The sequence below is a fragment of the Tamandua tetradactyla genome, chromosome 11 (genome assembly GCF_023851605.1).
Source record: "Tamandua tetradactyla isolate mTamTet1 chromosome 11, mTamTet1.pri, whole genome shotgun sequence".
NCBI classification, from domain to species: Eukaryota; Metazoa; Chordata; class Mammalia; order Pilosa; family Myrmecophagidae; genus Tamandua; species Tamandua tetradactyla.
The window spans coordinates 23008534-23026173 of NC_135337.1; the positions used below are offsets into that span (position 1 = coordinate 23008534).

The 17640-nt window shown below is 35.1% G+C and overlaps 1 protein-coding gene and 1 non-coding gene across 2 annotated transcripts in view; one reads left to right on the forward strand and one right to left on the reverse strand.

Moving 5' to 3' along the window:
* The window catches only part of SASS6 (SAS-6 centriolar assembly protein), an 81812-nt gene that overhangs the window by 17131 nt on the left and 47041 nt on the right, over positions 1 to 17640 (forward strand). The window contains exons 2-8 of the mRNA XM_077120138.1: positions 536 to 596; positions 2866 to 2945; positions 3348 to 3452; positions 4620 to 4791; positions 5464 to 5529; positions 6401 to 6520; positions 8154 to 8345. Coding sequence (XP_076976253.1) covers positions 536 to 596; positions 2866 to 2945; positions 3348 to 3452; positions 4620 to 4791; positions 5464 to 5529; positions 6401 to 6520; positions 8154 to 8345 — 796 coding nt within the window. The remainder of the gene's footprint in view (positions 1 to 535; positions 597 to 2865; positions 2946 to 3347; positions 3453 to 4619; positions 4792 to 5463; positions 5530 to 6400; positions 6521 to 8153; positions 8346 to 17640) is intronic.
* LOC143651058 (U6 spliceosomal RNA) lies at positions 9921 to 10024 on the reverse strand. Its single transcript, XR_013159806.1, has one exon. It is a non-coding gene; the product is annotated as a U6 spliceosomal RNA (small nuclear RNA).

The window sequence follows — 17640 nt, forward strand, 5'->3', positions numbered from 1 at the left end:
TTTAGTTTATGGTTCTGAGAAAACTTTTTGTAGGCATAAGGGAAGTGAATATATTATTTCCTCGATTCTAAACATTCTGAACAACAGCAATATTTACATTTTAAGTTTTTTGTATGTACTCTCTTATAAATAAATCATTTGAAATGGTGAGTATATTTTTTTAATGTGGGAAGTTGTTATTAAATTGATGGCTTGTCTTTTAATAGATGCTGCTTTAGAATCAAGATAGTAAGATTATATACCAGGCTAGTGCTAGGAACTCCACATTGTTTAACTCATTTAAACCTTCCAACAACCCTATTTTACAAGTGGGAAAATTTAGCCTTACAATAAAAACTTGTAGATTATTCTCCAGTGGAAGAACAAGAACATAAACTTTAAGTCTGGTGTGCTTTCCAAATATCGGTTCATGAGTTAGGTAACACCTGTGGAAAATAGTGTAGCTTAAGACTGAAAACTTAGCTAATATAAATGACAGTGATAATTCATTTCATGTCAATGCTTCTGATGGTTGAGCATGTTTTTTTTCTTACAGGAGAGTAAATGTTAGGGTGACCATTGAACTACAGTCAGTTTCTAATCCAGTTCACAGAAAGGTTGGTATTCTTTTTTGTATGTTAATTTCTGTATATTGTAGACAACTATTTTTATTCTTTAAGATTGTGGGATCTTATATTACACCTATCTAACTTTTTAATTTTGGGTCGTTTGTAACTGTTAAAAATCTGGAATTGTGGAATCTACTAAAACTCCTGAGAGATTATCATATCATATATTTCTATAGCATGTAAGGAGGATTAGGGGTTGGAGTCAGTCTCCTTAGGTTTACCCAGTACATGTGTAGGTTATTAGAGTATATAGTGCTACTCTATCGAATTAGTATTTCATGGTTAATTTGAGGACAGAATAAATGAAAGCACTACAGGAAGATCTTAGTTCTTGAATCTTTTACTTTACCTTTTTTTTTTGTATGCTGTATGGTGGGGTCATCTTTCATTATTTGTCCATGTGAGTATCCTGTTATTGCAGCACCATTTGTTGAATTTTTTTATTTGTTTGTTTTAATTGTTTGGTTTTTGGGGGGAAGCGCATGGACCGGGAATCTAATCCGAGTCTCCTGCATGGCAGGCAAGAATTCTACCACTGAACTACTCTTGCACCGCCTTTTACTTTACCTTCTGAGGAAAGACATTTAGAGCACAAATCCCGTATTAGTTTCAAAAGTATGAGCCATTAACAGAGATAAGGCTATAGAATGGAGGGCTAAGAAATAGAGCATGGACTGTAAACTCCCACATATTCTGGACTTCAAAGTACCACATTTGGCTATTTTTTTAGCTACTTTAATTGAAAGTGTTAAACCTATTGCTGTTGAAGTACTGCCGTCACCTTCCTTCAGTACTTAGGGTTAGTAGGGAAGTGAAGATAAAGTATATGGAATTATACCAGGAGGAAAGAGGGTAGACATGATTAGGTGCTTGATCTTTCTGTATTCTGGTGTATTTTACATAGATTAGAATTTAACCCATCAGTGTGATGCTTTATTGCTTCTATTACTCTATGATTTTAAATTTTAAACTAAAGAACAAATATATAAGGACAAAAGAATTAATGTGTAAGTGATAGGTTTATATTAGGCACTCCAAAAAACAAACTTCATTACCTTTCTTTCCCCTTCTTATTCCTTTCTAATCAACCTACTTCTTTCTTAATCATGTTCTCGTTTTAAAATCTTTCTCCATTCTGTTTTTCCTGTGTTAAAACTTTCCATAAACAAATTCACGTTTGTTTATGGAAAGTGTAATAGTGTTAATAGCCTCTTCCGTTTTTTTTTTTTTTTTATGACATCTTGGAATGGGTTTCCAGAAGTTCTTTAATAGAAGCTGCTTAAGAACAAAGCATTTGTAGGCGAAGCATATATGTATAGAATGCTCATTTTCCAGGTTAGAAGTTATATACTACGTATCTTACATGTTCTTCCTGTCCCTGCTATACTTCTTTTTTTCCTAGCTCTACTCATAAATGGTTTAAATTTTTCTGGAACCTAGCAGTTCCTCAGTAGCCATAAGTATATTTTAATTTCAAGACTGAAAATTTTTCTTAACCTGAAATCTCATTTATTAGTCCTCCATCATCTTGTTGCTATACCTATTTTCCTTTCACCAGTGTTCTTTGAAGTACATAATATCTTTGTGCTTTTCAGTTAGCATTAGCTGCTGTGATAATTTGCCACACTATCAATTTAGCTACATGGAAGTGGCCGTTTATGAAAGGTGCCCACTTCATTTGAAACTGAAAATAGATGGAATTCCACATCAGCAGCTATCTGGAGTAGGAGAGAATTGTTCCTTACGAAGAAGTCTTGGCAACATGTCACCTAATAGCCTTGCTTCTGCTTGAGTGACAAAAATTCCTTCCTTCTCTATGGTGAATAATTTTTCATCAGGTCTGCTGATGTATTTGCCACTTTTGAAATCCCAGACTAGTTAACTTAAGGAAAACTGAAAATATAATTGAATGTAGTATGGTCAGTGATAAAGAATATTTTTGTCACAGTGTCATAGCACAGTATGGATCTGAATTTTTCTAAGCCTCTAGTAGGAGAATATTCCTAATCTTTCCATCCTAGCATTTAATGAACTTTTACAGATCCTTATGTGACTCAAGGAACAGAATATCTACCCCTACTTCAGATTTCGAAATCTCTAAAGACTAACAAAAACCAACAGCTCCATAAAATAAAGCCATCTGAAGTATAACTGTCATACCTTAATATAATTGGATGATTTTACTTTTAAGTAGGAAGAAATTGCTCTAAAAGCCAGGTCTACTGAAAATATTTAAAAATAACAATCTTTCTTTTAGGATTTAGTTATCCGACTGACTGATGATACTGATCCATTTTTTCTATATAACCTTGTTATATCTGAGGAAGATTTTCAGAGGTAACTTTTTTTCCTGCTCTTAAATAATATTTAATTTAGAAATGTTAGTTTCTAAGATTTATGAATGCATTGATACTGTTCTCTTTGAAACACATATGAAATAGGAACATTTGGTTATTCTGTGTACTTTTTCTACTATAATTAGGATGTCTTGGGACTGAAATATTACATGAGTTTTCAGAGTTCTGTTTAGAACAGCTCAGAAATTTGGTGTTAGCTAAATTTATTGAACTTTTCCTTCCCACCAAAAAAATTCTACAACAAAGTTCCATAGATTAATTCTTGATTATAACAGATGTTTAGGTAATAAAAAAAATTTTTTTCTGGACATTAATTATAATTAAAGAGTAATTCACTTTTTTTTCTTTCTTTCAAAAACCTCTTTTCCTGTCTTCTGTATAGTTTAAAATTCCAGCAAGGTCTTCTGGTGGACTTCCTAGCTTTCCCACAAAAATTTATAGATCTTCTTCAGCAATGTACTCAAGAACATGGCAAAGAAGTCCCAAGGTAAGTCTCATGAGAGCAGTACATTATTAAACTACTCTCAAGATAAACTCTTCTTTGAAAGACAAGTTGGTGGCTAAATATCATGTATGTATTGAAAGCACCAGTGTCTGTTTTTTTTTTTTTTTTTTTTTTTTTTTAAAGAGAGAGGGAGGAAGGGAAGGAAAGACAGAGAGAAGGAAGGAAGGATGGAAGAAAGGGAAACATCTTTAAACATTTTCTTGTTTTATTATATTTTGTTTGTTTGTTTGTTTTTTACATGGGCTGGGGCCGGGAATCGAACCGAGGTCCTCCGGCATGGCAGGCAAGCACTCTTGCCCGCTGAGCCACCGCGGCCCGCCCCAGTGTCTGTTTTTAAAGCTAGGTTGAGAGCTCAATTAAATCTCAGATTTTAAGGAATCATGATTAAAATCAGAAATATTTTCCCCTATATTTTTATGTCTTGGCAAAGCCATCTAAGAGCTCTGAAAAATTTAACATCAAGTATGTTTTTATAATGAACATGGGAAAAGGGAAGAATAAGATAAGATAAGTATATGTTCATATTCATGTGGTAATAGCACTAACCCTTCACTATAAAGTTTACCATCAACCTTTTGTCTATTGGTTTCATCGATTAACGATTGTTGTTTGGATCATTTAGTCCATTAGGAGCTACAACATGCTTTTTTCCTAATTGTATCATTCTTTCCATATTTATTAGATATAATTCTTCTATAAAGAGGAACTTTCCCTTATTAATTAGGGCTATTTGGTTGCTCTGAGTGTTCATACAGGAAAGTATAAATGAATGCTTTTTTCTTGCTTTTAAATGGTCAATTTTCAGAGTAAGGGCATTGGTACCCTAGTTACTTCTGTGATATTCATTGAGTTTTTGTTTTACTTTTGTTTTTAGTGTTTTGCTTTTTGTTTTTAGTGTTTTGCTTTTTCTCTTTCCATCAGTCTCATTATTAACTCATAGACTTTATATATTGATTGCGTTTCAGTAAGTCCTTTTTCTTTTTCTTGCCAAATTTGTTACATCTTTCACCATTGGGAGCCTTTCATACTGGCTCCTGTGACTCTAATATGCCTTCTTTCTTAATCCTTTTAAATAGAGAAAGTCTTGATTCAGTGGGAAAATTTCACTGTCTTATAAATGTATAATATTGCAACCCTTTGTTTTCAAAGGTTTTTGCTACATTTAGTTTCTCCAGCAGCCATTTTGGATAGCTCGCCTGCATTTTTAAATGTAGTAGAGACAAATCCTTTTAAGCATCTTACACATCTTTCACTGAAACTTTTACCTGGAAATGATGTGGAAATAAAGAAATTTCTAGCAGGCTGTTTGAAATGTAGCAAGGTAAGATTTAAATTTAACTTATTCTTTTAAAATAAGTTTAGAAGGTCTCATAAATCACTGAGGGATTTGTATTTTCTGAACAAAGTTGTTTAAAGACTTCTGGTAAATTTTTTTAACATGTTATAAATTTATTTTGTTTTATTGTTTTCCATTTAGTTCAGGGTACAACAATGAGTATAGAACTGGACCAGGAATTGGGAAACTTGGTTCTAGGGTTTTTACTAATTTTCTATATCCTTGGGCAGGCCACTTAAACTCTTTGTATCAAGACTTCATCACCTGGCAGATGCAGAACTGTCTACCCTATTTAGCCCATCTTAAATGGAATAAAATATATGAAAGTGTTTTGAAAATGACAGAGAGCTATATGGCTATATAAGGTATAGTTATAGTTTTACAGTTATATAAGGTATATAACAGTTTTCAGAAAGTCTTTTTATTAAAATGCTATAGATCACTGCATTTCAGACTTTAATGGGCATTAGATTATCTGGGTGTCTTGTTAAAATGCAGATTCTGATTTAGAAGGTCTGAGATGGGCTTGAGATACTGCATTTCTGACAAGCTTCCAGGTGATGCTAGATACCTGTACTTTGCTGCACTTTGAGTAGTATGGCTATAGATGTTTGAGTTAAATTATAAACTGCATAATTTTATGATTTTTATAAATAGGAAGAAAAATTATCATTGACGCAATCACTAGATGATGTTACTAGGCAACTGAATCTCACACAAAAGGTACTTCCAAGTTTCATTTTTAATTTGTAAGTCATCCAGGCTTTGGCTCTGATTTGCGTCTTGAATCAAATCCAGGCTTTTGTATGTATTTTTTCAAGCATGCTTCTATTAAATTCCCTCTCCTTTTTGTCCCTCTTACCTTACCAGTTAATTATCTTAAACTGGTATGTTTTCCCTTAGATTATTCTATCCAAACTTTTTCTGTTTTCTCTAATGTGTGATACATTCTCTCTTATCTCCAAGTCTTCATTAAATAAGATAATGTCTAAAGAGGGTCTATCACATGTAAATTCTGTGCTCCTCCTTTATTCGTCTCGTAACTCTTGCCTAAAGTGCCTTTTTAGTTCCTGTCTTCTAAACATTGTCTTTTCTTCCTTCTGTTATGTTCCTTTCTTCCTCTATTGGGCCCTTCTGGCTTATCATCCTTTCTGTCAGAGCTTCAACCTTTTTGTCCTCTGTCCTTAAAATTGAAGTTCAAAGTATCTGATAAGTTGCATGACTTCAGGCAGAAAATAACTCTTGCACAACATGGAGTAACTTAGGGACCTTTGTTACTCTGTTTTCCCTCGAAAAGTGAAGCGTTCCTTAAAACTCACTTGCTGTACCCTATTTTAGTAATTAATGCCAGAGGAGGAGATTGGGTAGCAAAAAGCCAGATTTAACTAAGACGTTACAAGACATTTAACCTTAGCCTGTGGACCATTTTAGCTCTAAAATTGTTTTTGTTCTAATCTTGCTTTCTTCAAATTAAAAAAAAAGTTTGAATATGTGTTAAAAAACTGATTCCATTCTCTTTAATATCCATATAAATATTCCATGTTCTAATCAGAAGTATAAGGTATTCAGGAGACAATCTTAATATTTTGTATAGACGTTATCCGAAAAAATCCAAGAATTAGATAAGTTGCGGAATGAATGGACATCACACACAGCAGCATTGACAAATAAGCATTCTCAGGAACTGACAAATGAAAAGGAAAAAGCCTTGCAGGTATGAACATTCAAGGAAACTAGAAAAAAATATTTTTATTGCTGATTGATTTGTTAATTATAAAACTAATATGTTTGCTTTAAAAATTTTAAATATTACAAAACTGTATAAAATAAAAATTCAAAGTGTTTCTTTCGAAGTCTTACTACTGAGAGATAACCTGTAAACATTTTTTTATTTTTAATTTTTTTATTTTTTGGTACATGGTCCGGAAATTGAACTCAGGTTTCCCACATGAAAGGCAGGCATCCTACTGCTGAATCACTTGGGCACCCACCTGTAAACATTTTAATGTGTGTTTTTCCAGGCTTATCTCTTGGAATAAGTATAGATATATGTATACATATATAAAAAAACACATATATAGTGGGTTTTTTTCTTTTGTTTTATACAAATGGGGTCCTACTGTATACATTGAATGTAACTTTTTTTTGCTTAACATGATATAGTTATCATTCCATAGCAGTTCAGATATTCCTTCTTCTTGCCTGCATGATATTCATTTTTCACATGTAACAGATTATGTAACTACTATATATTAAATATAGACAACTGGTATAAATTTAAATGCTTCAAAATTTTGGTTATTGCAAACATACTGCAATGAACATTCTTTGTTCCAGAAATGAGATTGCAACATACACATAAAAATATTGATAGCTGCTGCTAATTTGCCACTCAAAAAGTTTTATAAAAATGTAGTCCCCAAAATAGTTTATGAGTGCTTATTTCTCCAGGTTTTTGACATTAGTAACCCTCATAATATTTGCTGTCTGACATGTGTTAAGGTAGTTCTTTTATAATTCTTTGATTTTTAATGAAGATAACCATCTTTTTTTGAGCAGTTTTATTGGGATCTATTCACATATCATACAGTCCATTCAAAGTGTACAATATAAGTGGTTCACAGTAACATTACATAGTTGTGCGTTCATCACCACAGTTAATTTTGGAACGTTTTCATTGCTCAAAAAAAAAAAAATCTGAAATATCCCAGTGGTATAAATCTCCCAGGCAACATGGGACAGAACTCCTGGGATGAGCCAAGACCTAGCATCAGGGGAATGAGAAAGCCTTCTTATCCTGGAGGTTATTTTTAAGCATTATACAGCTATCCCTTTTTAGTTTATGGTGTATTGAAGTGACTGGAGAGAACTACCAAAACTGTTGAGCTGTGTTCCAGTAACCTTCATTCTTGAAGATGATTGTATAAATATAGTGTGACTGTGTGATTGTGAAAACTTTGTGCTTGATGCTCCTTTTATCCAGGGTATGGACAGATGAGTAAAAAAATAAGGATAAAAAATAGTAGAGGGTCATAAAGGGTAAAAAATTGGGTAGATTGCAATATTAGTTGTCAATGAGAGGGAGGGAGTAAGGGGTTGTGATATATGAGTTTTTTCTTTTTCTGGAGTGATTCAGATGTTCTAAATATGATCGTGGTGATGAATACACAACTACAATGATATTGGGAGTCGTTGATGATACACCATGTATGGACTATATGTATATGAAGATTTCTCAATAAAAGTATTAAAAAAAAAAGGATTGTTTTTCCTGAATTTTTTCCTTATTTGCAGTTCTGTGGTTTTTCTTTCTTGAAATTTTGTACTATATTTGTATTGTATAATAGGCACAGGTTCAATATCAACAGCAGCATGAACAACAGAAAAAAGACTTAGAAATACTCCACCAACGAAATATCCATCAGTTGCAAAATAGATTGTCTGAGTTAGAAACAAGTAATAAAGACCTAACTGAAAGGAAATACAAAGGAGACTCCACTGTCAGAGAACTTAAAGCAAAGCTTTCTGGTATTGAAGAGGTACTGAATTTGGGTTTTTTGTTTGTTCATTTGTTTGTTTATTTTGTTTTTAACTTTTGTTGCTTTTTCTACAGTTTAAAACATAATGTTTTGATCAGTCTTGCTTTTTTTTTTTTTAATATGTGGGTGGTGTTCTTCTGGATTCTATGGAAGGAACTTTTGTGGTCTAGAGTAATTTCAAACAGTGCAAAGAAAATTGAAAATCTGATAAAAAGGGCTACTTCAGAGTAGAACTAAGGTAAACTTGGATATTTTTACTTAGGATGGTGAAGAGCAACTGAATAGCATTGCCCTTAGATTTACATATATTAAGTCCTTTTTAAAAGCTTTTTATGTTGTATAATATGTATACAAAACAAAGAAAATAGCACTAATTTTCAAAGCACTCTTCAGCAAGTAGTTACAAAACAGATCCCAGAGTTTCTCATGGGCTACCATTCCATCATTTCAGATTTTTCTTTCTAGCTGCTCTATTTAAGTCTTATTAATAAATTAAGGTAGGCACTATTATTATCCCATTTTATAGATGATGAAACTATGGCATGGAGAGGTTAAGTGACTTCCCAAGGTCACATAGACAGTGACAGCAGAAGGATTGAACCCATCTTTGTTTGCCTCTCTTTAGTACCACCTTGTTCTTTCAGGCAGAAGAGGAATTTAAAAACTCTTATTGTAGTGGCAAATTTCTTGATGCTATGACACTGTGATGATAGACCCCTCTTTAGCATTATTGTCATGTGGGTTATCAGAAAAATATACATGTAGATTTTGTCATGTATCATATTTAAGTCCAAAATATCACCAGTTTTTTTAGTCTTGTAAGACTTTTAACTCCATTTTGCTGGTCTATCAGGCTTAGAAGCTTTTCTTCTGCATAGTACACTGGGTAGTTTAAGTGCTTCATTATAACTATATGATATCTTTGATCTCAGCCCTGCCTGGTTAATATATGTTGCTTCATTATATTGATTTTTATTTAATCTAACCAAAATATTACTTCTAAGATTTGCCTATGACATTTGCAAATTATGAGTCCTGGGAACTTTTATGAATTAATACTTTTAAGGCATTAGTTCCCTAAAAAAGTTGTTGCTACCATTTTTTGAGAGTTGACTTCATGCAAGGCAATATGCTAAGCAGTTTACATGATGTTTTGTGAAGATTAAATGAAATAATTTGTGAAATATTTACTATGATTTCTATTTTATACATGAGAGAACTGAGTTTAGAAAAGTTATGCAATTCCCAAGATCACACAGTTAGGTGTAATAGCCAGGATTTTCATTAAAATATGCCTGACACCAAAATCCATGCTCCTAAAAAACACTATGGGTGTAATACTATAACGTTTTTGTTAAAAACTAGAACTGTCTATCAAGGAGTACTGTTTGTTGCACTTCTGTGTATTAGCAACATTTGACTTGGTATTAAATGATTGGGAAGTGAACTATCCTAGCTAGAATGTTTTTAAAAATCTATTTAATTAATCATTATTGTTTGCTTGTTATTGTTTTAAAGAGTGAGCCAAAAGGAAAGCCAAAATGTCATATTTCTTTTTCTTTTCTTTTCTTTATTTTAAATATGGAACACTTCACGAATTTGCGTGTCATCCTTGTGCAGGGGCCATGTTAATCTCTGTATGGTTCTAATTTTGGTATATGTGCTGCTGAAGCGAGCAGTGTTATATTTTTTTGGCATGGAAAAATATATAATGTGAAGAAGTTAGCTTATGAAACTGCAGTGTGAGCTTGGTTTTGAAAACAATCTGTGTGTATGAGCAACAGAGAAAAAATATTACTTGATTAACTCTAGATAATGGTTTTCATCCTTGTCTACTCCTTAGAATCAGTTTGGGAGCTTTTGAAAGTCCCAGTACTTAAGCCATATCCCACAATAATTAAATCAGAATCTATATGGTACCAAGGATTAGTAGTTTTTAAGCTTTCCAGGTAATTCCAATATGCAGACTAGATTGAGAACTACTACTTCAAAGTAGAATGATAGGACTTTATTTTCTGTTTTGCTTATCTTTGTTTTAAAGTCCTTATTAAAATAAGCATTTATTACCTGTCTTTTTCTTTCTTTTTTGGATGGGCAGGCATCGGGAATTGAACCCAGGTCTCTGGCAGGGCAGGCGAGAACTCTGCCACTGAGCCACCATTGCCCGACCCCCTAAATGTCTTTTTAAAGCCATAAATTTCAAGACATCAAAAATTTCTTATCAGTTTTTTTTAAAGGAATATAAACCTATTTATTGACCACTGTTCACCAGTATTTACAATAAAGTTAACAATATACAATTGATAACATTCCAATTACCATGAAGTTATTGTTTGTTCTGGCTTTTGCTGAACCAGTAACCCAAATACTGAAAAGATTGAGCCTACATGTAAGGAATGTGTTCAGGGTAAAGAAGAAATGTGGGACTTCCAGAGAAGATGGCGGCTTAGTAAGATGCGCGGGTCTTAGTTCCTCCTCCAGAAAAGCAACTAAAGAAACAGAAACAATACGAAACAGCTCCCGGAGCCACGACAGAGACCAAAAAGACAGCATACCCCATTCTGGAATGGCTGAACGGGCAGGGAGAATCCGCTGCGGTGAGATACCCGAGGGGCGCGTGTTTTCCTGGCCGGGGCGGCTGGCGACTGGGGTCCCCTCCACGCACGTGGCTCCCCGGTCTGACTGGGAACGTTGGATAGCGGGGCCCTCCCGCCACGCTTGGCGTCTCGGGCCAGCTGGGCAATTTGGACCGGCACTCTCCCAAGCCCCGGCGGCCGGCGACACCCCCCTCCACGTGCGGTTTCCGGGCCGACTGCGAGATTCGGATTGGCAAGTTAAAGGAGCCACAGCATCTTTTACTGGTGGGCCCCGTAGACAGACGAGCGCCACCTACTGGGCAGGAAGAGAAAAACAGAGCCCAGAAATTTCACAGAAAAACCTTTCAACCAGCCGGGTCCCACACCCAGGGAAAGCTGATCAAATGCCCAGACACCAGCAGAAAATAATGGATGACGCTCGGAAAATTGAAGATATGGCTCAGTCAAAGGAACAAACCAATAGTTCAAATGAGATACAGGAGCTGAGACAACTAATGCTGAATATACGAACAGAAATGGAAAAACGCTTCAAAAACCAAATCAATAAATTGAGGGAGGACATGAAGAAGACATGGGAGACTTCCGGAGAAGATGGCGGCTTAGTAAGACGCGCGGGTCTTAGTTCCTCCTCCAGAAAAGCAACTAAAGAAACAGAAACAATACGAAACAGCTCCCGGAGTCACGACAGAGACCAAAAAGACAGCGTACCCCATTCTGGAACAGCTGAACGGGCAGGGAGAATCTGCTGCGGTGAGCTACCCGAGGGGCGCGCGTTTTCCCGGCCAGGGCGGCTGGCGACTGGGGTCCCCTCCACGCACGTGGCTCCCCGGTCTGACTGGGAACATTGGATAGCGGGGCCCTCCCGTCACGCTTGGCGTTTCGGGCCAGCTGGGCAATTAGGACCGGCACTCCCCCAAGCCAGGGCGGCCAGCGACACCCCCCGCCCTCCACGCGCGGTTTCCCGGCCGACTGCCGTGCAGACAGACGAGCGCCATGAGCGCCACCTACTGGGCAGGAAAAGAAAAACAGAGCCCAGAGATTTCACAGAAAAAGCTTTCAACCAGCTGGGTCCCACACCCAGGGAAATCTGATCAAATGCCCAGACACCAGCAGAAAATAATAGATGGCGCTCGGAAAATTGAAGATATGGCCCAGTCAAAGGAACAAACCAATAGTTCAAATGAGATACAGGAGCTGAGACAACTAATGCTGAATATACGAACAGAAATGGAAAAACTCTTCAAAAACCAAATCGATAAATTGAGGGAGGACATGAAGAAGACATGGGCTGAACAAAAAGAAGAAATAGAAAATCTGAAAAAACAAATCACAGAACGTATGGGAGTGAAAGACAAATAAGAAAAAATGGAAAAAACAATGGATACCTACAATGGTAGATCTAAAGAGACAGAAGCTACAATTAGTGAACTGGAGGATGGAACATCTGAATTCCAAAAAGAAACAGAAACTATAGGGAAAAGAATGGAAAAACTTGAGCAGGGGGTCAGGGAACTGAATGACAATATGAAGCTCACAAATATACGTGTTGTGGGTGTCCCAGAAGGAGAAGAGAAGGGAAAAGGAGGAGAAAAACTAATGGAAGAAATTATCACTGAAAATTTCCCAACTCTTATGAAAGACCTAAATTTGCAGATCCAAGAAGTGCAGCGCACCCCAAAAAGAATAGACCCAAATAGGCGTTCTCCAAGACACTTACTAGTTAGAATGTCAGAGGTCAAAGAGAAAGAGAGGATCTTGAAAGCAGCAAGAGAAAAACAATCTGTCACATACAAGGGAAACCCAATAAGACTATGTGTAGATTTCTCAGCAGAAACCATGGAAGCTAGAAGACAGTGGGATGATATATTTAAATTACTAAAAGAGAAAAACTGCCAACCAAGACTCCTATATCCAGCAAAATTGTCCTTCAAAAATGAAGGAGAAATTAAAACATTTATAGACAAAAAGTCACTGAGAGAATTTGTGACCAAGAGACCAGCTCTGCAAGAAATACTAAAGGGAGCATTAGAGTCAGATACGAAAAGACAGAAGAGAGAGGTATGGAGTAAAGTGTAGAAAGAAGGAAAATCAGATATGATATATATAATACAAAAGCCAAAATGGCAGAGGAAAATATTATCCAAACAGTAATAATACTAAAAGTTAATGGACTGAATTTCCCAATCAAAAGACATAGAATGGCAGAATGGATTACGACCCAGCAATACCACTGCTAGGTATCTACTCAAGGGACTTAAGGGCAAAGGCACAGACGGACATTTGCACACCAGTGTTTATAGCAGCATTATCTACAATTGCAAAGAGATGGAAACAGCCAAAATGTTCATCAACAGACGAGTGGCTAAACAAACTGTGGCATATACCTACGATGGAATATTATGCAGCTTTAAGACAGACTAAACTTATGAAGCATGTAATAACATGGATGGACCTAGAGAGCATTATGCTGAGTGAGTCTAGCCCAAAACTAAAGGACAAATACTGTAAGGTCCCACTGATGTGAACCGACATTTGAGAATCAGCTTGGAATATATCATTGGTAACAGAGACCAGCAGGAGTTAGAAACAGGGTAAGATAATGGGTAATTGGAGCTGAAGGGATACAGACTGTGCAACAGGACTAGATACAAAAACTCAAAAATGGACAGCACAATAATACCTAAGTGTAATGTAACTATGTTGGAACACTGAATGAAACTGCACCTGAAATATGGTTTTTTGTTTGTTTGTTTGTGTGTTTGTATCTTTTGTTTTTGTTTTTTTTCTTTTTCCTTTATATATATATATATATATATATATTAGTAGTAGTAGTAGTAGTATTATTTTAATTCTCTTCTCTATATTAACATTCTATATTTTTTTCTGCTGTTTTGCTAGTTCTTTTCCTAAATCGATGCAAATGTACTAAGAAATGATGATCATACATCTATGTGATGATACTAAGAATTACTGAGTGCATTTGTAGAATGGAATGATTTCTAAATGTTGTGTTAATTTCTTTTCTTTTTTTTGATTAATAAAAAAATTAAAAAAAAAAAAAAGAAGACATGGGCTGAACAAAAAGAAGAAATAGAAAATCTGAAAAAACAAATCACAGAACTTACGGGAGTGAAGGACAAAGAAGAAAAAATGGAAAAAACAATGGATACCTACAATGGTAGATCTAAAGAGACAGAAGCTACAATTAGTGAACTGGAGGATGGAACATCTGAACTCCAAAAAGAAACAGAAACTATAGGGAAAAGAATGGAAAAACTTGAGCAGGGGATCAGGGAATTGAATGATAATATCAAGTGCACAAATATACGTGTTATGGGTGTCCCAGCAGGAGAAGAGAAGGGAAAAGGAGGAGAAAAACTAATGGAAGAAATTATCACTGAAAATTTCCCAACTCTTATGAAAGACCTAAATTTGCAGATCCAAGAAGTGCAGCGCACCCCAAAGAGAATAGACCCAAATAGGCGTTCTCCAAGACACTTACTAGTTAGAATGTCAGAGGTCAAAGAGAAAGAGAGGATCTTGAAAGCAGCAAGAGAAAAACAATCCGTCACATACAAGGGAAACCCAGTAAGACTATGTGTAGATTTCTCAGCAGAAACCATGGAAGCTAGAAGACAGTGGGATGATATATTTAAATTACTGAAAGAGAAAAACTGCCAACCAAGACTTCTATATCCAGCAAAATTGTCCTTCAAAAATGAAGGAGAAATTAAAACATTTATAGACAAAAAGTCACTGAGAGAATTTGTGACCAAGAGACCAGCTCTGCAAGAAATACTAAAGGGAGCACTAGAGTCAGATACGAAAAGACAGAAGAGAGAGGTATGGAGTAAAGTATAGAAAGAAGGAAAATCAGATATGATATATATAATACAAAAGCCAAAATGGTAGAGGAAAATATTATCCAAACAGTAATAACACTAAAAGTTAATGGACTGAATTTCCCAATCAAAAGACATAGACTGGCAGAATGGATTACGACCCAGCAATACCACTGCTAGGTATCTACTCAAAGGACTTAAGGGCAAAGACACAGACAGACATTTGCACACCAGTGTTTATAGCAGCATTATCTACAATTGCAAAGAGATGGAAACAGCCAAAATGTCCATCAACAGACGAGTGGCTAAGCGAATGTGGTGTGTACCTACAATGGAATATTATGCAGCTTTAAGACAGACTAAACTTATGAAGCATATAATAACATGGATGGACCTAGAGAACATTATGCTGAGTGAGTCTAACCAAAAACTAAAGGACAAATACTTTATGGTCCCACTGATGTGAACCGATATTCGAGAATCAGCTTGGAATATATCATTGGTAACAGAGAACAGCAGGAGTTAGAAACAGGGTAAGATAATGGGTAATTGGAGCTGAAGGGATACAGACTGTGCAACAGGACTAGATACAAAAACTCAAAAATGGACAGCACAATAATACCTAAGTGTAATGTAACTATGTTGGAACACTGAATGAAGCTGCACCTGAAATATAGTTTTTTGTTTGTTTGTTTGTTTGTATCTTTTGTTTTTGTTTTTTTCTTTTTCCTTTTTTTATATATATATATTTTTTTATTAGTATTATTATTTTAATTCTCTTCTCTATATTAACATTCTATATCTTTTTCTGCTGTTTTGCTAGTTCTTTTCCTAAATCGATGCAAATGTACTAAGAAATGATGATCATACATCTATGTGATGATACTAAGAATTACTGAGTGCATGTGTAGAATGGAATGATTTCTAAATGTTGTGTTAATTTCTTTTCTTTTTTTTGATTAATAAAAAAAATTTAAAAAAATATTAGTTTCAGAAATAAAATATAAATGTTGTAGTCTTTGATGGCAAGAAATAGAAAAATAACGTATCTTGTAGTTATTGCCTAAGTTGGACATTTATTATAAATGACTAATATCCTCTCTCCAAAAAAAAAAAAAAAAGAAGAAATCTGTAGGGCAACAGTTTAGATTACTAATCTGTTTACTTATTTATGCCAACAGGTCTTAAATTGCAACAGCTTTAACCATCTGATTAGGTTTCTATGAATCATGACTTTTTTAGTCAATATAGCACAGGAATTTGAACTTTCCATTAAAGAATGGCTCTCAAAGGAACCTTTAAATGGCCTTTTTAAAAAAAAAATTTTAATTTATTTTTTTAAAAACAGGACAACATGCAAACTCAAACATTCTTACCATATGATCGTTCCATTCTTGGTATATAATCTGTAACTCACAATATCATCATATTGTTGTATATTCATCACCGTGATCATTTCTTAGAACATTTGTGTCAATTCAGAATAAGAAAGGAAAAGAAAAAAGCTCGTATATACCATACCCCTTACTCTTCCCTCTCATATATTGCTAGTATTTCCATCAACCCAAAATATTTTAGCCTTTGTTTCCCCAATTCTTTTTCTATACCCTTTATCACTCCTTTTAATTGATCACTAGCATTTCAATCTATTAAATTTATTTTAACATTTGTTCCTTCTGTTATTTATTAATTTTTAATCCATATGTTTTACTCAGCTGTCAATACTGTAGATAAAAGGAGCATCAGACACTAGGTTTTCACAATCACACAGCCATATTGCAAAAGCTATATCGTTATACAATCATCTCCAAGAAACATGGCTACTAGAACACATCTCTACATTTTCAGACACTTCCCTCCAGCCTCTCCAATATACCTTAACAAAAAAGATGACATCTATATAATATGTAAGAATAACCTCCGGGATAACCTCTTGACTCTGTTTGAAATCTCTCAGCCATTGACACTTTATTTTGTCTCATTTCTCTCTTCCCCCTTTTGGTTGAGAAGGTTTTCTCAATCCCTTGATCATGAGTCCCAGCTCATTCTAGGATTTCTGTCTCAAGTTCCCAGGAAGGTCCATACCCCTGGGAGTCATGCCCTACATTAAGAGGAAATGAGCAGTGAGATTGCTTGTCATGTTGGATGAAAGAGAGGCCACATCTGAGCAACAAAAGAGGTTCTCTGGGGGTGACTCTTAGGCCTAATTTTAAATAGGCTTAGCCTATCCTTTATGGGGATAAGTTTCATATGAACAAACCCCAAGATTGGGGGGTCAACCTATTGCTTTTGTTGTCCCCACTGCTTGTGAGAATATCAGAATTCTCCACATGGGAAAGTTGAATTTCCCCCTTTCTCTTCGTTCCCCCAAGGGGACTTTGCAAATACTTTTCTATTCACTGTTCAAATCACTCTAGGATTTATTGGGTCATCACTCTGAACAAACCTACAAAATCTCAGGCCCTACTCAAGGTTCCATGTACTTATGTTGTTCAATTAAAATGTTCACATAAGTTATGTTAGGAAATGCACTCATCAGATTATAAATTTTGTACCAAATAAGCATTTTTTTCTTTAGTCTCACACATAAGTTAAAGTTTTAAAATATGAATTACCATGTATTTTCAACACCCTACAATGTTGACATTCCTTTGTTCTTCCTCATGCAAAATATTTTTTAATTTGTCCATTTAGTCACTATCATTGTACACTGTAGGCATTCCTAAATTATACCATCTCAGCCTTTATCATCTATCTTTCCTTCTGATTTCATTTGTGCCCCTAGCCCTCCTCCCTCTGTCATTCTCACATTCAGCTTCATTCAGTGTACTAACATTATTGTAATACAGATAGGTA